Source organism: Electrona antarctica (genome assembly GCF_951216825.1).
Source record: "Electrona antarctica genome assembly, chromosome: 12".
Taxonomy (NCBI): Eukaryota; Metazoa; Chordata; class Actinopteri; order Myctophiformes; family Myctophidae; genus Electrona; species Electrona antarctica.
This window is the reverse complement of record NC_136793.1, coordinates 20487861-20509877: the sequence shown is the minus strand read 5'-3', so window position 1 is coordinate 20509877 and position 22017 is coordinate 20487861. Positions and strand designations below refer to the sequence as shown.

The following is a 22017-nucleotide window of genomic DNA, read 5'->3' as shown; positions in this document are numbered from 1 at the left end:
GTGTAAGATAACTACGTCACGCGGTGCGGCTGTGTTTACTAGTCCCCACCCAATGATCATTTCAGCGGGAATACATTTTCGGGAACACAACGCTGCGATTGGTCAAAAAACGTTAACTTCCGGGGGGGACACGGCGGAAGTCCCGCCTTTCGATAGCTTCTCTGCCTTAGGTTGTGACCAGGCTCTTCTTTTTCGCAGTTAAGTGAGCCTGGGACCGAGGCTACTGCTACATAGGGTTCCTGTAATACTGAATGCATGGTCAGTGAAACCAATGTTTCACTAACAATGTGAACCACCTCATGTATGCAGATGACCTGGTGGTCCTCAGTCCCCGTAGTGCTGGTCTACAACAGCTCCTTGACATAGTGCTCTATGTATGGTGTGCAACATGATATAAAATACAATGCTAGCACCATAATGAATGAATAATGAATTGCATTTTATAGAGCTTTTCCAAGTGCTCAAAGCGCTTTACAATGGTTCATTCATTCATACATTGGGAGGTGAAGCGGTGAACAGTCAACGCCAGCGTCCTCACTTCCCACATTCACACACCAATGGTGGCAAGCTCACACCGACCGACTCATTGGAGGCAATGTAGGGTTCAGTGTCTTGCCCAAGGACACTTCGACATGTGGACAGGAGGAGCCGGGATTCGAGCCGCCGACCCAGGGATTATTGGACGACCTGCTCTACCTCCTGAGCCACAGCCGCCCTGTGTTTTAATAACTAAATGCCTTAACCTTCCTGTGTTTAAATGATTAAACTTTATTTATTAATTATTAAATCTTGAGGTCTGGGATATAATTAAATACCATGGTCACTTTGTTACTGATCAAATGTCTGATGATGGTGACGATAATGATATTTTGACAGTGCCGAAAGTTGTATACTTTAGCAAACTCTATTGCTTGTAATTTCAGTCATTGTTCTACTAAAGTGAAAGTGTCATTGTTTAAGCCTTACGGCATATTGCACACCGCTCTATACTGCCCACCTGTGGTCATCTTATGAGAAATCTAGTAGGCAAAGGTTGCAAGTTGCATATAAATTGATGCAATAAGAATACTCCTTTAAAAACCCAGAGGGGGCAGTGATAGTCTGATGTTTCTCACTGCTGGAGTGAGCATTTTTAAAGCACTTCTAAGATTGAATGCACAAGTTCATGCAACGGCTGGATGTATCTGCAAACAGCATCATTGTGGCGCTCTCAAGCCCCACTATGAGCTGTTCACAGGTTCATGCTATACATCCAGACTAAGGTTGCACTGGATAAAATAACTGTGTTTTGCCTGTGGGTAGGGTTGGTTGACGATGCCAATATATCGGCAATCGTGGATTGGATGAGTATCGCAGAATATTTTTATTAGGCGATCTATCGATGATTTTATTTTTTTATTTTGCAAAATAATACTCAACCTTATCGAAAATTCAACTCTTCAAATGTAGCCTGTAGAAGTGTGAGCAAAATGCGAATCAATTTGGGCCAGCAGCCGCCGGTAGAAACACCTCCTCCCCTTGTAATGGTATGCTCCTGGCCAAGCAGAACGAAACAAATATTGTCCAAAATGTATTTTACAACGACAAAATGTTGATTATGTTTGGATTGCAGATAGGACATTCATTTCCTGTTTCTAATTCTATACCCTGGTTATTCTTTGCAGGGCAAAGGTGGAGCAAAGACCTTGATGAACACCATAATGCAACTGAAGAAGATTTGCAACCACCCGTACATGTTCCAGCACATTGAGGTGGGTGGTGCTTGGAATGTTGATACCGTACATGCAATAGATGTTTGTGACATACTGAGAGAATCATTAGTTGTAGCTCAAAATCATTATTAATACATTTTCCGTTCCCAGTCTTGATAATGTCCAGATCATGTAAATGAAATGTACTTTTCTAATTTAGATTAAGGGATATGAACCCTAGTGCCTCTATTCTGGGAATGTCATAATAGGCTATTGGCTATTTAATATATATATATATATATATATATATATATATATATATATATATATATATAGCAAATGCAACCATACTGCACTTAAATACTCAAATTATATCCATATACAAGCACACACACTATATATATATATATATATATATATATATATATATATATATATATATATACACTTAACTCTAGATGTACCACTGACATCGAAACGTTAGTCTGTCTATCTATTGTGCACCTTTAACAAGAGGCTTAAATCTTCCAAATTCCATTGCCTTCCTTCTTTACTTATTCATTGTTCTCTGTTTCCAGGAGTCTTTTGCTGAGCACTTGGGTTATCCAAATGGTATCATCAGTGGGTGAGTTAGGGTCATCAAAAAGGTTCTGTGCACACATGTGTCTGTGGCAAGACTTGTCCATGTCTGCTGCAAATCTTTGATTTAAAGAATACAATAGAGCCAGTATACAGTAGCTGCATTCCCAGTCTCCAGGATTTCTTAAGAATATGTAGGACACTGATGTAATTAATGCAGAAATGCCACTGGCGTAAAGTTACAATACTTCTAATACTGCTAACAAAGCCAAAGTACAGTGTACGCAAACAATTGATAAAAGGGTTTAAAAGTCTTTCAATCGGTCAGCCAAATGTGTTATTATTACTAATTACTAAAATCACAATTCACATTAAAACGTCGGATGGATTGGACAAAACTACAGACTTTGCACCATTTTTCAAAGAGAAAGGGCAACAAAGATTCTGCTTTGAATGGGTCTATTGCATGTACGCGCATTCCTCCTTATGCTGGGAATGACGTAGGCATTGCCTAGCAACTTGGACAGGGCTACAGGTTTATTTTCAGCATTAGCCGGTTGATTTTGATATAAAGCTTATGACCTGCGGCTGCAATATCGCTGGTTTGGCATCCTACGGGTACAAATTATGACCTGCGATATAGCACCTTTGGCTCTAAGCTTGATAAAAAATGTTGTTACAGGGACCCTGTGGAAGCCCCTCAAGGACACCTGGGGGTCCCCAGACCCCACTTTGAGAACCACTGGTCTAGGGTGCCAGTACACGCAGAAATGCCACTGCCACCATTAAAAACAAATGTCTTCCATGCCAATGAATGACCTGATTTTATCATAGTTTAACAGGATGAGAGCTGGCATTTCTCAAATACCAGAAGTATTCCAACCTAATGACCGTTTGATGATTTTTTTCACTGTCCCTGATTATCTTTAATACTTTGAAAAGTTCAAAGCAATCACTTCAGTATAGAAAGTGAAGTAGGAACTAGGAAGTAGACAAAAGTACAGAGATGGCCATGGAAATAATAACAACGATACACTTGACTTTTAAGCAATTTTTGAGCTGGGCAACAAATTGCTCCCTCTACGCCTTCCCTCTCAGCTGTCAAATATCAGAAACAGCTTTGTTGTCACATCACAGGTTTACAAGGTAAAAAGGTTTGTGAAATTGGTTTTAGTGCATAGTTCCCATCGTGTCGATCTGAACTCTTGTCGATAAGGCTCCCCAAGCCTCTTGGAGAGGATCAGCAACAATAAGTATATCCTTCATGTCTCCTTTGCAGAATGTTTTTCGTTCGGAATATGTGACAGCATCAGTGTTTGTAGTATTTCCGACTTCGTTTCAGAGAAGATGTTTCATTATAGAAATTGTGTTTTGATGTAATTATTCTTCTCTCATCTCTGGCTCTTGAGTAAGATATCATTTGACATAATTTCTTGTGCAGGAAACTTAGGAAATAATGAGTTTCTGTGCACAATGGCCACAACCATACTTTTTTCCTTTGAATGTTGCAACACTGTCATCAGATTCAACATTGAATCCTTAAACAACTAGACTTCACATCTAATCTAAAAGTAACAATTACCAGATTAGTGATTACAAGCAAACTGCTTTTGGTCAATTGTGGGAGTGGGAGTGTGTATGAGGCCACCTTTACACGGCAACAGTCTCTAGGGAAAATATCAGATGTGCCTTCCGTTTAGACGGCAACAGCATTTCCGGGGGTTGAAACCGCAACAAAACATTATGTTCTCCATTTGTTGCTCAGTAACTGAACTTACAAATATGTTATGTAAAATTATTCATACATAGTGATTACCTTGTTGGAAATCGATGTGGGACTATGCTTTCTGGGCCGTATGAGCATCCTGTCCTGTCAACATAAATTAAGAACTTTTTGATCTGCGGGAGCTTCTAGTAAATTAGATTTATCCTCTTAATGGTTTTGTGACAGCTCTGTTCCATGGTGCCATTTATCTTCTCCCAGTCGGCAAGACTGCTGGCGTATGTCATGATTTTATGGAACTGGCAGATGTTTTTTTGTGTACTTTACACATCCACCCACCCACCCACCCACGCACGCATGCACACACAAACACACGCACGCGCGCACACACACGCACGCGTGCACACACACAATTTACAATTTAGGCATTTAGCAGACTCTCTTAATCCAGAGCGATTTACATTAAGCAATAACAAAAATCATGGCATACATCACATATATAAAAAGTAGTTATCATGAAACATGCGTAAGCTAAGAACGTAACAGTGGAGTATCTATGTAAACTATACATACTATACTATATTATATATTATACATGTGTACTATAAGGTGCTATGACTACATAAAATGCAATTCTAGTGCTGTCTACGTAACAAACTATAAGTCTGTTTATAATACTATCTAAGTCTACATAAAGTGCTATCTAAGGGGCTAGGCTAGGGCAAGTGCTACGGGCCATGGTGGAGTCTGAAGAGGTGGGTTTTCAGACTACGGCAGAAGATTGGGAGTGAGGCTGCAGTTCTGATTGTGATGGGAAGTGCATTCCATAGTTTTGGAGCCAGAAGGGAGAAGAGTTTGGGACGTGTGGAGCGTTGTCCCGGCGTTTTTAGTGAAGGTACTTCCAGCTTCCCTGCGTTGGCTGATCTGAGTGCGCGGGAGGGTTTGTAGGGTACGATCATACTTGTAAGATATGGGGGAGCCATACCTTTGGTTGCTTTGAATGCCAGCATCCGAGTTTTGTATTCTGTGCGGGCAGCAACCAGGAGCCAATGGAGGGAGCGGAGAAGGGGGGAAACGTGTGAGAATTTTGGCTGGTTGAAGACCAAGCGAGCTGCGGCATTTTGGATCAGTTGGAGGGGCTTAAGTGCACATGCCGGTAGGCCAGTAAGGAGGGAGTTACAATAGTCAAGTTTTTTTTTGTCAAATAGGTTTTTATTGAACAGATTATAAATTATTAAACAAACATTATGATATGAAATACATTTTTCTTTTATAGAAAACAAAACATGAAAGAAAAAATACAAAGACAAAAAAATAGAAAGAAATCCCTCAACCCTCCCACCCATACTGCTCAGTGACACCGCATACAATAGTCAAGTTTTGACAAGACTGTCTGGATTAGGAGCTGGGCTGACTCCTAGGTGAGGAACGGTCTAATTCGTTGTATGTTATAGAGTGTAAACCTACAGGTCAGGATCGAGTGACAGCTGTGATGTGTGTTTTGAACGAGAGCTGACTGTCCAGGACAACACCAAGGTTCCTGGCTGTCGGGACAGACTTTACCAGGGCGTTGTCTACGGAGATAGTTAGCTCCCGCATAGGGCAGGACTTAGCTGGGAAGAACGGAAGCTCAGTCTTGTCTGGGTTCAGCTTGAGGTGGTTGGAAGACATCCACTGTGAGATGTCAGCCAGGCATGCAGTGATGCGCTCTTCCACCTGGGTGGCAGAAGGGGGGAAGGATAGAAACAGTTGTGTGTCATCGGCATAGTAGTGATAGGATATATTGTGAGCCGAGATGATAGTGCCAAGGGATTTAGTGTACAGTGAGAAAATGAGGGGACCAAGTGCAGATCCCTGTGGGACCCCAGTTTGGAGGGTACGGGGGGATGATAGCAAACCTTTCCAAGAAACCTGGAGGTAGGAGGAGAACCACTTCAGCGCCGTCCCACCGATGCCTAGATCAGCTAGGGTGTCTAGGAGCAGCTGGTGGTTCACTGTGTCAAATGCCGCCAATAGGTCTAGGACAGGGGTGCCCACACATTTATGACGTGAGAACTACTTTCAAAATGACCAGCTCAACAAGATCTACCCACTGAAAAAATAAGTGTACCATTGCTGAAAATAGTTTAAATATATAATGTACCTGGGGGGGCTTTGGAATAGGGAGAAATTATGACAGGCAGTTTCTGCTGTCAAAATATGTCCCCCCCGTATTTAACTTAAACGCCCAATGCATTCTCAATGGCAATAGCACAAACTTTGGCATGGTACTAGTCCTACATACTTACACCTAGAAACCCCATTCAAACCTATTTAGGTTCATCTTACGGTGGACATGTTTGCCTGAAAATAAATCTTTGAAATGTTTCATAGTTTTAGAAATATAGTGCTTTCAAATTTGAGAAATTCACAATGGGGCTCAATGGCAGATATTGGCACGTCAAAAAATTACTTTCACCTAGAAACTATTCACACATTTTATAATTCAGCTTACTGTGGAGACAGACACATGCTGGAACTTTTTACTTTGAAATGATTTGTAGTTTCTGAGTTATTTAACTTAAACGCCCAATGCATTCTCAATGGCAATAGCACAAACTTTGGCATGTTACTAGTCCTACTAGGAGAATCAGGACTGCAGAGTGGGAAGCAGCCTGGGCACACACACACACACACGCACACACACACACACACACACACACACACACACACACACTGGTGGCTTGATCATTCTAAGAAACAAACAGTTTTAATATATCCTATCAAAGAACCTGACAGATGACTGGTGCAACAACTTGATTTAACTTTGAATAACAGCTGTCATATCAGTAGCCCAAACAGGCCTGTGTAAAAGATGCACCGAAATTATACAGAATTGTCAACCATTGTGATTGCCACTAAGGAAGCTCATCATGGCTTCTAGGCTAGCGAGTAGTTGTCTCTTACATGCACCTCCAACATTACAATTTCCTTAATATTAGGACTTACCACAAACTCAAAATCACACCCGTGTGAACTAAGTTGTGACAGACAACACTCTCTCAAGTAATAGTGTGGTATTCTCTCTCCCTCCCTCACTCCCTCTCTCTCCCCCTCCATCTCTCTCTGTCTCTCACATGAACACATGCTCCACATTGTAATTAGCACAACAGTGCACCACACACTCTCTCTCCGTTTCTAGCTCAGCAGTGCCACTTTTGCACCTGTTGGTAGTGGTACCCTAAACATACATAGGGACGGACGGACATTGCTGATCCTTGAAGTGGTTGCACCGCTTAACAATCGCAGATCTACAAGCTCACAGTGTGTCATGTTTTCTAACATATGGGCTCGTAAATCTGCTATTTTCGCCAAAGATATTTAGTGTAGAGTGGAAAACAGGTGGGAGCCTTTGGGGACTCCAGGATACTACTGTAAGTTATAGGGTTTATGTGTAATGCCTTTATGAAACCTGCCTGCCACAAACATGGAACTGATCAAATTCTGAGCTGAGCTGTGTGAGCTGAGCTGAGCTGAGCTGAGCTGTGTGACAGAACCACACAACACGACACCGTCTCAAATGTTTGGGGACTGGTTCTGAACAATTGTCTGACACATTCAAAGGCTTAGTTCAGATTGATGGACTTAAAGCTGTAGGAAATGTCCAGTATCACTACGCCAGCACCAGCACAAAAAGATAGTTTCTTGTGACAGAGGGGCCAAAGTTGAAAGAGGGTTGTGCTATATGGTAGAAATAGATAGTATAAGTATACAAATAACGCTAGTTTTGTGGATTAATGAACTTGATATTCACCAAAACCAGGCCAGAAATCTGAACTAACCCTTTAAATTGACAATTGTTTTCCATCTCTGCCATCCATTTAATTGTGACTGATGTTAGTTCTGTAAGGGAGCTTGGGACAGATACAATGATACCCTGCATATTAACTATCACATCATGTCCACACAGACGTGAGCTGTATCGGGCCTCTGGGAAGTTCGAGCTGTTGGACCGCATTCTGCCGAAGCTGGAGGCCACCAACCACAGGGTCCTCCTCTTCTGCCAGATGACCACTCTCATGACCATCCTGGAGGACTACTTTTCCTTCCGCAACTTCAGCTATCTGCGTCTGGATGGTGCGCAAGTTACATTATCAGTAGTTTAAAGTGTTCTGTGCTCTGCTTCTACCCCCCTGTAGAGATAAACCTTCCTACAAATCTTGGTGGCACACAGCTTTGACTGGAAGCAGATACGCAGATACGCGCGTTGTGGTAATGATAGGATTTTCCTCTAAATGTATAGTAGGTGTCTGCGTCTTATCTTAATATACTGAGGTGAAAAAGATCAAGGGAAGCCTTTGATCATTCAGCTTGTTGGCTCATCCAGCTCTGGCAACGTGCCATGACTTAACGTGAAGATTAGGAGACTTAGTCATGTTTGATTACTTGCCTTGGAGTCCCAAACTTCGAGTTTGGGTCCTATACAAGCACACGGTGACATTCCAAAGTATCAATATCACTGTGTACTATCAGTAGGCTCAGGAACAGCTTCTTTACTGTTGCTGTCTCCCTGCTGAACTCTGACCCCCCCAAGGTCACTGAACTCTGACCCCCTTCCGTCCCTCCATCCCTCTACCCATCTGAACTCATGCTTATATCTTATATGTTAGAGTGTGTGGGTATGTGTGGGTGGGTGTGCATACTGTATATATGCTTATATTATCCTCATCATGCATTGCTTGCACTGTACAGATTGTTCTTCTCATATACTTATTCAGATCATTATGCCTGGTTCTACCATCTACTCATTACTATTTATTCTATTTATGTATTACTCTGTATACATTACTGTACATACTGTACATTTTTTCTGTATTTATTCTTTCATTTACTGCATTACTGTACTGCACTATGTGCAGTGACAATAAATTGTCCTGATTATTAAATCTAATATAAATCTAATCTAAGTAGGGTACAACATCGGTGGCAAGCAGTCCAGACCAGTCTGAAGTGAGTGGTGCAACAGCACCCCCTGTTGGTACTCTAAACATAGGGACATAGGGACATTGCTGTTCCTTGGAGTGGTTAACACAATTTGTAGAAGCAAATCAGCATTTTGAGTGGTGCAACCACTGTGGTTGCACCACTCAAAATGCTGATTTGCTTCTACAAATTGTGTTAAACATACGCTGCTCCTTTATATATTGCCCTTGTGAACAGGGCAAGACATCAGAAATAGGATATTGTATACATTATATTGCCTGATGTTTTTTTTTTAGGAGCTACCAAGTCTGACGATCGTGCCCTCCTGCTTACGAAATTCAACGCGAAAGGCTCTCAGTACTTCATCTTCCTGCTCAGTACCAGGGCTGGAGGCCTAGGCCTCAACCTGCAGGCTGCAGACACTGTCGTAATTTTTGACAGCGACTGGAACCCACATCAGGTCAGTTGGTCAGTTAAAGGTTGAATCATAGGGTCAAGCGATGAATAATTTGATTTGAAGTTTGAACCTATTAAGACCTGAGGCCGATTCGACAAATGTTTTCTAAATCTAAAAACAGTTTTCTGAAAAACGTTGTTTACTTTCTGTATCAGTGGTGCTCAAACTTTCATGTTCAAGATTTTTCAAAAATCACACCCGTGTGAACTGAGTGGTGCAACTCTGTTTGGGGGTCCCTGGTGGGTCCCCGGAACTTCCAGACCCACAGGAACGCGCCCAGCTTGCCCGTGTCCGAAACGGTCGAGAAATGACAGAGTTACTGTATGGGGGAATTAGCATTTAGCAGACATCTCTCTCTCTCGCTCTCTCTCTCAACAGCGCCACTTTTGCCCCTACTGGTACTCTAAACATTGTAACATAGGGACATAGGGACATTGCTGTTCCTTGGAATGATTGCGCCACTCAAAAATAGCAGATCTACAAGCTCGAGGGAGAAACCTCGTATCAGTAGAGGCTTCCACCTGCAATCTGCCTGTTGTCACATATTTTGTTAATCTTGTGTGCAAAGTTGACATTTTGGCCTGAGTGTGGTGCTAGAGGAAAGCTCACTTGGTCACTCATGTTGTTGAGGCTCATTCTCCGGGGAGCATGAATGCACTCGGTGAGTTTCATGGCAAATAAGCCTGTTTATATCTTGCAATATCTTGTGGGCAAGCAGACATTCTGGCCTACGGGTGGCACAGGAGGAAAGGTCATAGGGTTACCAATAACAGTAGGGTTCACATAGGTGCACACAGCAATACATGTTTATACAATACTGTTTCATACCTGAGACATACACAACATCCCTATCGTATTGTTCCCAACAGAATATTTTCGGAATCTGGACGCAGGTCATTCCACTACAAAGCTCCATCTGACTGGAACAATCTTCCGCTTTTATCAATTACCTCTCTTGGCCGCTTCAGGACTTCCCTGTATTCACATCTCCAAACAATCATGCTTCTAATACTGCTTGCACACATGTTTACTTCTAACTTTGATACAGGTAATAGTACTGTTCTCTCCATTATTTCCATATGTAAATGAGTCGGGGGCCGGGGTGTGGGCGGGAGAAGGGGAGCAAGCTAACTGTACCTGTACTGTATGTGTATGTCTTGTGTATTTGTACTGTATGTCATGTTGCACCTATGTGTCTTTTGGACTGTGTACTTGCACTGTAATGTTGTAGTTGTATGTATAGGACCCCCTCTAAAATGAGATGCTGCATCATTCTCAAGGGGCCATCCTCTCAATACAATTCTGACAAAATTCTACAACCAATACTTTGATATAGCATATTTTGGACCAAAGTGGTGGATGGACACGCCATTGTCTTCCTTAATTCCTAGAACGTCTGGAGACGTCTTCGGCACAAATTGGGTTAAGAGTCTCACCTCTACTGGCATTAATTATAGTTTAAAGAATATAAGCACCCTAACTGCTGCTTGGCAGTACCTGGATTATTCTTAGTTGCGTTGCATGCTGAAAATAACAGAAAACCTGGATCTGCTATTTTGGTATAGTACAAATCAAGTCATATGAGGACATTTGTTTTTCCTAGTACTCTAGAGAACATGTACTCTCTTAGAAGACATGTTTGAAGTTTTTCTTTCTGTTTATATCCCCCTCCAGTTAAAATGTCTTTGAACTGAATACTTCAGGGGGTACCGTATGAGAGTTCTGTATGTCTGAAATGAAACATGGCTGGAAGCAGAGTAATGCCCAGGTTAGGAGAGGAATCCAACGCTGCAGAGAGGAAACGCTTTGATGTTGTTGACATCTGTAAACTGCCAATCGACTTGCGTGACGCAAAACTCGATATATGTCTAAAGGAGTGAAAACCTCGGCAGGTTTGATTAGCAAGGATGGACATCTTCTGTTTAGCTCAATTATGTATGCTGAGTAATATGTTATAATATTTACTGTATGTACTGTAGCTTAACACCCGGTTTATGCAGGCAGTGTTGCATTGGTTAGCTATCTGTCCTTCTATCAGTCTCCTCACCCAAGTCAGAATAGCTTTTCTGGATAGATACACAAAGGCGCTTTACATAAACAGAACAACTATGTTTATTGTTGAAGCAAAACATTCTATAAAAGAAATGGGAGCTACAAAAGAAGTCTGAGAAACTGAGAAAGCCCAGTCACCCCCAGGTGACAGCACAGCATTATATTCACTTGATAGATGTCCAGCCAATTGTGTCTTTCTGGCCAATTATGAAACCCTGCGATGAAATGATTATGCCTGCAGTTCTGCCATTTATTTCTAATTTAATTATTACTGTCTGGTTGTTTTGTAGGACCTGCAAGCCCAGGATCGCGCTCACCGCATTGGTCAGACGAACGAGGTTCGTGTCCTTCGACTTTGCACGGTCAACAGTGTTGAGGAGAAGATCCTGGCCGCCGCCAAGTACAAACTCAACGTGGATCAGAAAGTCATCCAGGCTGGCATGTTCGACCAGAAGTCATCCAGCCACGAGCGTCGTGTCATGCTGCAGACCATTCTGGAAACCGAGGAACAGAACGAGGTGGGCTCATAGTTTGCAACAGATTGAAGGGCTGCACAATTAACTGAAAATATAATGAAATTGACATTTAGGACCAATAATCAAAGTCATTTTGCTTGTGTACAGTAGGTTAATCGAATAATTGAGAAGCATGTTCTATTTTCTTTAAAGAACACATTATACAGGTATATCAACGAATCCACACAAAACATTCTAATATATATATATATAAACTAATCCTATAACAGATAGGATTAGTTTATCGAGGTCTAATAAAATAATTTGCATGCAAGGTAGAAAGGAATAAGGTGTCAACATTGTCTGTACTGACATGGTAGAACTCCAGAGACAGTAGATGGGATCAGGGAGCGGACTGACATAAAACGCTACAATTACAGTATTGACCCCTTTTGTGATCAATTTCAGCATGTTTAATTTGTGTTTGTTAGAATCAATATGCAATTGTAGGCTGTATAGAAGTGTATAGAATCAGTCTCATATTTCCATTAAGAGCTGGAACTGAGACATGAAAGAAGAATGATGGCCACAGCACAGCAGTGATTAGACATTGAGGCTAAGAATAGGACATTCTCGTGATGCTCTTTCATCATCCAACCCTAGGAGGAAGACGAGGTGCCAGATGATGAAACCCTCAACCAGATGATTGCCCGTAATGAAGACGAATTTGAGCTCTTCATGGTGAGAAAATTACCTCTGTCTTTGCTTTGAATTAGGATGGGAATTTTGACAAGCTTGGAGAAAAAGATCCCCCCCCTAAAAAAATTGTATAGCTATTTTGTATATTGTCGCAGTAAGGCAGACACCTTATATCTCCATATTTCATATTTTTCATAAACTTCATACTTTCATACTTCGTCGTATGACAGAGGCACGCAAAAGTAGCGAAAAAGAGCTCATAGATCGGCTATTGTCCGCGATTTTTGAAAACAATGAAATCCTTTGCCTATAATAACATGCCCAACATAGGGATTCCATGTTGAAAGTTGTTAGAGTAAAAGAGGTCAAAATTAAAAGTATTAACAAGCTGGTGAATGAATAATAACTCCATTGGGTCCATTGGAACACTGGTTCTTTCATACATTTTCTGAAAAATAACAGGTTTCTGCCTGGCAGTGACAATATATTTTCTGCCAGCTCAATCCCACTCGACGTACCTATTTTTCCTACTGGCTTGGAGAAGAGCCACTCTGGTTCAATAAATCTCACCCAGCTATTTATATTGCTGTATATTTATTACAGAAGCAGCAACTAGACGCTTTGTTTATATAACCCCTAACCCTGTAGGTCTATTCATGCAAAGAAGTAATGTTCTTTGCAAAGTATATGCACCAAACTGCTAAGTTGTTAGACCTTTTCTTTCCTATACTTTACTGAGCTTGCCCCTCAAAGGTTTTGACTCTGAAGGCCTGCCTGATGGTATCCATAGCTTATCTACAGCATGACTAGATCCTGTTTTAGCTCATCGACCTTTTTGAAACGCGAAGGTGGCCTTTCCTCCCCGATATCACACACAATTAGAGATGTCCCGATACTGTATCGGTATCGGAAAAGTATTGGATCGGCCCTTATTTGGTCATATCGGGTCATATCGGTATCGGTGAATATAGTTTAGTTTTAGTTTATTCGTTTTTTTTTCTCCATACAAAAACATTCTTCGTTCATCACAGTTGAACAAAAAAAACGTGTAGACTGAAGCCTAGGCTTATTACGTCTACCCTTTTGTCATTTAACTTAAAATAATACAAATAAAAATATAGCTGCAAGCAGCGATAAGGCGGGACCAAGAAAGAAGACGATACGCAATAAGAACAATATGCACAAATAAGACTGACGAGATGACAATACCCGGATTTGAACACACAACCTTGATCTAAAGGTCAGAGGTCAAAAGTCAGAACACGAAAGTTGTTCGGCATGAGGAGACACATATGTGTATCAAAGTGTAATTTCCAACGGTCAAATGGTTCATGAGCTATGCACGTTCAAAGTTTGCATTTTCAATTGAGTGCTATAGCGCCACCATTTGGCCAATCGTCATGGGCTTCGCATAGTCACCGTTTGGCATGGACCTCTACCAGATTCCTGCGTTTCGCGAAAACCGACTGCACGGTTCAGTCAGAACTGCTATTTGGCGGAAGAAGAAGAAGGAGAAGAAAAATAAACACAAAAACAATAAGTGACCAAAGTCACTTTGTGACTTCTTGGTTCCTTAAATATATATGTATACCCCTTTTACAGGTTTTCAAACAAAAACAGTTAATGTGTCTTATTTCTACTGAACAATGTAATATTCAAGTAAAAGAATAAAATAAGTGTTTACATGATTTTTTTTAGTTTTGCTTACATTCAATGATAGCTTATTTATATCAAACCATTTCTTTAAATTCTTCAGCTCCCCTTTGATTGTATCCAAAAGTTCATAACATTTGGGGCACATGTGTTTGCTTTCGAGTTGCCCAAACTGCAAGTGCACATTTGAGTGAGGAGTCTGCTATAAACACAACACGAGATATATAGCTAGATAGCTATAAACACTATTCCCGGTCGGTGGTCTTCAAAAGAAGATTTATTTTCTTTTTTTATTATTATATATATTATTCTCTGGTATCTCAGAAATCGGGATCGGATCGGAAACGAAAAAAGTGTTTCGGGACATCCCTACACACAATTGGCGACGCCCCCTTCTGTGACACACGCGGAACTGCCTCTACCACTTCTGCCGCTACTGCCTCTACTAGACCCTTCTGTGACGCAAAATTTCCTCTACCACTTGAGCGGACCGCAATAAATTATTCCCCAAACCCCTGCTAAACCAGATGGCACTGTGGTATCAATAAAATAAAAATAAACGTAATTAACATTCAGTTTCTGTTGTGCGACGGGCAGATGCAGCCACCCGCCTACCCGGAAATGTAGTCTCTGGGTTGTTTGGCTCGTTTCTAACGCTTATTTTGTTACTCTTTGGGTATATTTGTACATTTCCACCTTCAGTCGATGCTTCATATCCATATGAGTGAAAAGGCCGGGGTGATCAGTTTATTTTTCAAACACAGTTCTTATATGAGGCGATCTAAAATCCCCCTATGGAGATTACAATGCAAATAAAAAGTACACGAACCTGGGGACTGACGCCCTCTACTGACAGTGACGTCTTTCTCAGCCGTCACTGGAGCGCGCATCTAGCTACTGCATGATGATCATGCACGCAGCACGCAGACAGACAGCAGACACTGTCCCAACACAAACACTGAGGGAACTTGTTGTTGTTTGATTAAACATAATGTGCCACGAAAAATAGCTTCCAATAGCTTAGTTGGTTATTATCGCATTGAGGAGGTATGTGTCCATAATATCGCCGCGAACGGCCAACAAAAGACATCTCTCTTCACAGTGAGTGAAGCGCAGTGATTTATTCTTCGTCGTACAATGTGCTGAAAATAGCTGATATACAAGCTCACTACGCGTCGCGAGCTTGTAGATCAGCTATTTTCAGCATGCAGCCTCTGAGAACATTCAGAAACTTTTGCCTTCACAATAAAAGCATGCATCTTTCACAAGTGTGCCCATATACAGTAGACATGGAAAATAATTAAGAATTCGGTGGCATTTCACATTGCAAAAGAGCAATTTTTGTAAAATGTAAAAAAATTAAAAAATTATAAGGAATTAATTTGGGTAATGGAGTTGTCACTTTATTAATCCCAAAGTTGTTTTTTAAGGTTTGGACTTCATTTGGAATAAAGTCTGCGGTTTTATATGGCTATGGGCTGTGGCAATAATTCTTAAAAAAAAGAACGAAAAAGAACTATAATAGTTAATGTTTTGGAACGATGAACTTTAGTTCAAAATTTTGAATGATGAACTATGAACGGAACTAGTTCATTTTTAAATTTTTTAACTGAACTAGTTCATAAAAAAAAGAACTTTCCCAACACTGGTTACAATGACAGAGGCGCGCCTTCTCTGGCGGGCTTGAGCAACGAGTTATGTACGAGTTATCAATTATTTATTTGAACTAAACACTTCAGACACTCCTTTCATACAAACAGCACTCAGCTGTTTGTATGAAAGGAAACAGGACTTTTTCATTAAAGCAGATTAGAGATGGAGTTAGCAGAGGAAACCAGCAGTGCAGAGTGCAGAGCGGAAATCCTTTGATCTTGCTGTAGGCAGCACACTGCTTAAAGGACCACTTCACCACTTTTCAACATGTCTTCATATAATTGGTCCTCACTAATTCATGATAAAACACCACCATTTTTTCCTACTCAGTCTGTGTCTCATAGGAGGGCTTTGGGCAGTTCGGACACCCGTCCACCAGTAACATCATCATTAGGCAGATTCTTTTTAAACAAGATTTGTTTTAAAATATATTTAGATTGTTATTATCGTGAGAACGATGGCTTCAACTTTTGCATTGCAACGTTTCAGAAAAAGAAACCCTGCTGTTTCTATTAGCTTGGATTCACCATCGATGATGTCACTGGTGGACGGGTTTCTGAACTGCCTACAGCCTTCCTATGAGACACAGACTGAGTAGGAAAGAATGGTGGTATTTTATCATGAACATTAGTTAGGACCAATTATAGGAAGAGAAGTTGAAAAGTGGTGAAGTGGTCCTTTAACACACTGGAAACTAGAAAAAGTGCCCTTCTGGGCACAGGTCTCCACCAGGAGGATAGGACTGTGTGAGATGTTTGGAAAAAATGTTTAGGATTAATATAAACATGTTTTTGAGGCATTTTGTTCCAAAAATGTGTTTTGCAAAAATCAACCTGTTGGTGGCGCTATAACAGGCCAATGTGAAAAGGGTGGGATATATTCCTCAGCCTAGTAAGAAAATGTGTGAAAGATTTCACGTCAATTGCATGCTGCGTTCATGATTTGAGGCTTTTGTTCAAAACAGGGCAATCTTGCAAACTGTGAAAGCTAATTATAGCCAATTAGGATGGAATATGAAATATCGGACAGATCCGACTTGAGCACATGACCATAGAGATAGTGTGTAACGATTTGTGAGATTTTTGGACAGAATCTGGAGGAGTAATAGCAAAAAATGTGTTTTACAAAAGTCGGCCTCCTGGTGGCGCTATAAAAGGCAGATGCGGAAAATGCAGGTCAACGGTTTGTCCTTGGCCTCTACGCAGATCGGTGCAGTTTTAGGTAAAACATGTGAAAAGCTGCCTCATGGTGGCGCTATAACAGGCCGTTCTGGAAAATGTAGGGCAGAGGTTCATCGTTGGCATCCAGGGAGTGTGTGTGCAAAGTTTGGCATCGACCGGGTTAACGGTGCCGGAGATTAGCTGGTAACGGACGGACGGAAGGACACACACACGGACGGACACACGGACGGAGTGCAAAACATACTCTCTCCCCCCATGCCTTCGGCCTGGTGGAGACAAAAATAGACAACCTAAAAGCTCACATGGAAGGATGCGCCATCATGTAACGGAGCATACGGTAAACTAGATGTGTGTGTGTGTGTGTGTGTGTGTGTGTGTGTGTGTGTGTGTGTGTGTGTGTGTGTGTGTGTGTGTGTGTGTGTGTGTGTGTGTGTGTGTGTGTGTGTGTGTGTGTGTGTGTGTGTGTGTGTGTGTGTGTGTGTGTGTGTGTGCGCGCGCGTGCACGCACGCACATAATTGAATCACTAGTAGAAGCATTTGGCACCAGTGTTGTTTTAAAGGTTGTCAGCAGGCTATACTTACTGAGAGAGTGAAGCCAAACTCAAGCACCATGAAATCTCCAGTAATAATGGTGCCAAATAAGGTTTCAAATTGTGACTGGGTGTCATTGTGTGACTGTGCAATTAAAGGCCAGTCCCCAATCCAAAAATAAAACATGAAATTAGCCTAATGGCTCTGGAGGACAATTCATCATAATTTACACACAGAAATGATTCATGTACAACAACGCTCATCGTCATCACTCGTGCTTAGTATCGCCTTTCAACAGAAAGCATTCTAGCGCACATGCATCCAATGCTGGTGATAAAACGTGTAAGGCAGTGTGCCCAGTGGCTGAATAACATTTCCTTTTCCAATGCTGTCCCACGGCTGAATATCCACTGCCAACTTAAAAGTCAAAACAAAGTGCCACTGCCATGGAGTTCCTCGGCTTGGAAATGAACACTTCTAGTTGCATAATCAGTTGAACCGTGGAAACGCGGCGCTGGTAGGTTTTTGCTGGTTCCTCAGCCCACCAGAGTTACCCTCCCTCTGTCTCTGACCAGAGTTACAGTGCAGACTGTTGTCGATTAAATAATCGTCCAAAGATGAAGGAATGACAAAGTTCAGGGTGAAGTATTGAGAGTTTATTGAGAAGATTCAGCAGAGTAACAACATACAGAGAGTGAGGAACAGGCCTCCTTGCCTCTTCCCAGCAGCCCCTCCGGGAGCAAGCCTCCTCAACCCTATTCTCAGACAGTCCTTATAGTCTTGTCTTAACAGAGATGCTATACAAAATGTTCATATAAGGATCTGCGCTAAAGATAAGGGTGACACACAAATAAGTATACCTTTGCTGACAGCATGGAGGAGTCAAGTCAGCTGTTAGATTGACAGCTGCATGAATTAGACTGAGCACATTGGTGAGCAAAGAGACGTAATGTAAGGAAGATAAATACACAATAATGCATATATTTGGCACTGTAGTTGGCATTCCCTTTACAAGACCAGCCCATTACTCTGGGACATTTCTGCAAAAACGTGTCCCTTGCTTCTTTCTTATAAATGATTTATTTTGAAAAGTAGGCCTTATTATTTATTAATTAGGCCTTTTGCACAATCTTGCAAACAGCCTGTCTCTGACAGCCTGTCCAATTAACTTCTCATCCTTTTCTTACCCTGTCATTTATAATTGGCCATGAGTGTATTGAGAGTGTTGAGTAAACCTTTTTCAGTGTGAGATGTTTAAACATACAGTAGCCTAAGTGTCCACCACACCCCCCCATGTACAAGCTTAAAAACTCCCACAAGCTGAATAACAAAACAAAAGGCTAGGGTAAGTGATATGTTTTGGTGAAAAGTTAAAAGTTCTAGCGTGGGATTTGAATACCGATTCCGACGACCTTTGCTGTGTGTTACTCCCCCCGTCTCTCTCTCTCTGTTTCCTGTCAATCTCCACTGGTACTAGAAACGGGCAGAAAAAGACCCAAAAATATATTAAACAAGGAAGAAAAAAGATAAATTTGAATGGTTTGCATGTTTGTTATGTAAATTAAAAAAAATACCGCCCCATACATACTTGCTTCTTGATTATTATAATATAATATATAAGTAATTGATAAAGGAATAATCGGTCAGAAAATAAATAATAGTTATAGCTGCACTCTTGTCTTTCGCATGCACTACCATCTGCTTATCGAGCTGACGTCCTTTCATGACTGGCTCCCTCTCTCTCCCCCTAGCGTATGGACCTGGACCGCCGGCGCGAGGATGCCAGGAACTCCAAGCGTAAGCCCCGGCTCATGGAGGACGAGGAGCTGCCGTCCTGGATCATCAAAGACGACGAGGAGGTGGAGCGCCTCACGTACGAGGAAGAGAAGGAGAAGCTGTTCGGACGCGGCTCCCGCTGCCGCCGCGACGTCGACTACAGCGACGCGCTGACTGAGAAGCAGTGGCTACGGGTAATTGTCACTAAAGTTTTGTTAATGTTAACCATTTCAACCCCCATATTCTGGGCATTCAGCCAAAATAGGTGAGCTAAAGTCTCACGACGTGCATGTATTGTATGAAATACATTTTAGTATGTATAACTCTACAGTATATACCCTGCCACTGTCAATCTGCATGTACTGTACAAGAGAAGAACGTTTATTAAAGGAGGCAACCTTTCGGTCACTGAAGACCTTCATCAGGCACCATGTCTGAAGAAGGTCATCAGTGATGCTATATTATAAAACGTAGCTGGCGACTCCCCTGTGTGTGTGCTCATGAGGCCTAGTCACAGTCATAGACCTTTCCGCTTGTTTCTCTCACAGGATCACTGCTATAAGTATACTGAAAGTGCCCTTTCACTATCTCAGCCAAGGTGGGAAGCAGAGATGTGGAGATTGTGTATGTGTATGTCTGTCTGTATACCTTTCATGCACACTGTCAGTAGGCCAATGAAATTGTACACTGATTTTTTTTAATCTTTCTCATGGTGGCACTATACCAGACCACTGTGTAGGCCGGGCCTAGTATAGTGTAGGCCATACAATAAAAATGTTCCCTGGATTCCTCTGAGAATTACACAACACCATATAGGCGCAGCTATTTGCACAATATTTATCTGAGGAACCGAGACAAAGAAAAACTCCTACAATTCAGGGGAGGGGGTTCCCCCCCAGTTCAAATATGATTATTATGGGGGGTCACGGCCTGAAAAGGCTGAGAACCCGTGAAGTAACAACATGGATGTCAGTGCAGAACCTCTGGTTCTTTTCCGCTGCAGGCGGTTGAGGATGGCAACCTGGAGGAGATGGAGGAGGAAATCCGTCTGAAGAAGCGGAAACGCAAGAGGCGCCCGGACAAGGACTCTTCCAGTAGAGATGAGGGGGGGAGCAGCAAGGCCAAGAAGAAACGTGGACGCCCGCCCGCCGAGAAGCTGTCCCCCAATCCCCCGAAACTCACCAAGCAAATGAACACCATCGTGGACACGGTGGTTAATTACAGAGACGGGTAAGGAGTCATTTCTCAGTTTCCTTTATGGCAGTTATGGTTGTTCTCAAACTTCTTTGGCTTCAGTACAACCTTTCCCTGATTTCTGAATCCACATGTACCCGTGGCGACCCTACACTTTATTTAAAGAGCAATTTCAAAGTGGAAATAAAGAATATCTTAAAATATAGATTATACATTGTTGGCCTTATACAGTATATGAATATTTATTATAAGATATGCCTGATTTGTAGGCATATCTTAATCTTATCAATGAAATGAATGAATAATATATTAGCGCCACCGAAAAATACTTTTTTTTATAGCTCCTCGCGTGAGCTATAGTTTTATTGGTGTCTGGTCTACTCTGAAGAACGGGGTTTGATTCCATATCGCTGGAGATCGGAGCACCAAAAACGCTACAATAGCAATTCATTCAACGGAAGTGTTTCTGTACACACATTTGTAAGAACCACCACCAGAGTTTCTTAATGCAGTTCTCAAATTCATCCTATGCTAAACTGACATAGCCTGGCTAATAAGCCAGACCGAATCAGCCGTTGGCAAACAAAAATTGCCTGCCGGCGGATTACGGTCTGGAGAGGCTCAATTGTACGCTCATTTCCTACACCAGAGAACTGGTGTGGCCAATCGGGACACGGTATGCAATATGGGCGGGCTTTGGTACAGTGACGTTCAATGCTTGAGACCTTTGACTGACAGTAGCTCTGACCAATTGCGTCAAAGAGAAAATGTTTGAACCCGCCCCCCGGGAAACAAGATCCATACACAGCATCTCCAGACTCAAATACCACACGACAGTGTGATTTGAGTCTGGCTTATTAGCCAGGCTAAAACTGACAGTGTGTGTTTCTCCATAGCAGCCAGGCAGCTCAGCTGTAAGCTGCTGCTGGTCGGGATAGGACAGGACCTATCCCTGCTAAGGCTGCAACGATTAATCGATTAATTATAATCCAATCGATTTTTCAATTTGTTGCCAAATAATTTAGTAATTATAATCGAATTGGCAACTAATAGGTGGAGGTTTTTTTGCAATTAATCGTGGGTGTTTTTCCACTTAACCATAGTTTTTCCAGTGTTAAATGTAACTAAGCTAAAGAGCCATCTCTCTTCCCTTACAATCTGCTGATAGTTGCACATGCACAGTAGCGACTGCAAAGCAAAATATGACATAACAATGGTGGCGCACTATGCAGAATCACATGGTATCCAAAAACATATAAATTCTGCAGTATTTGTAAGATGGAGTTTCTATTGTACATTTACATTAAAGCCAATACAACTATGTCTGTACCTGCGTGCAGGATTATAGGATTATAGGATTATTGTCAATGAGAATTTCATCTTTGTGTAGGACAAAAATAGCCGATTTGCT

At 41.8% G+C, this 22017-nt stretch overlaps 1 protein-coding gene across 3 annotated transcripts in view; it reads left to right on the top strand.

Moving 5' to 3' along the window:
* smarca2 (SWI/SNF related BAF chromatin remodeling complex subunit ATPase 2) overlaps positions 1–22017 on the top strand; it is a 64504-nt gene that overhangs the window by 33785 nt on the left and 8702 nt on the right. For all 3 annotated transcript variants that reach the window (XM_079516792.1, XM_079516790.1, XM_079516791.1), the window contains 8 exons: positions 1665–1751; positions 2270–2316; positions 7943–8109; positions 9252–9415; positions 11755–11982; positions 12583–12660; positions 19388–19606; positions 20416–20642. In XM_079516792.1, the coding sequence (XP_079372918.1) occupies positions 1665–1751; positions 2270–2316; positions 7943–8109; positions 9252–9415; positions 11755–11982; positions 12583–12660; positions 19388–19606; positions 20416–20642 (1217 nt within the window). The remainder of the gene's footprint in view (positions 1–1664; positions 1752–2269; positions 2317–7942; positions 8110–9251; positions 9416–11754; positions 11983–12582; positions 12661–19387; positions 19607–20415; positions 20643–22017) is intronic.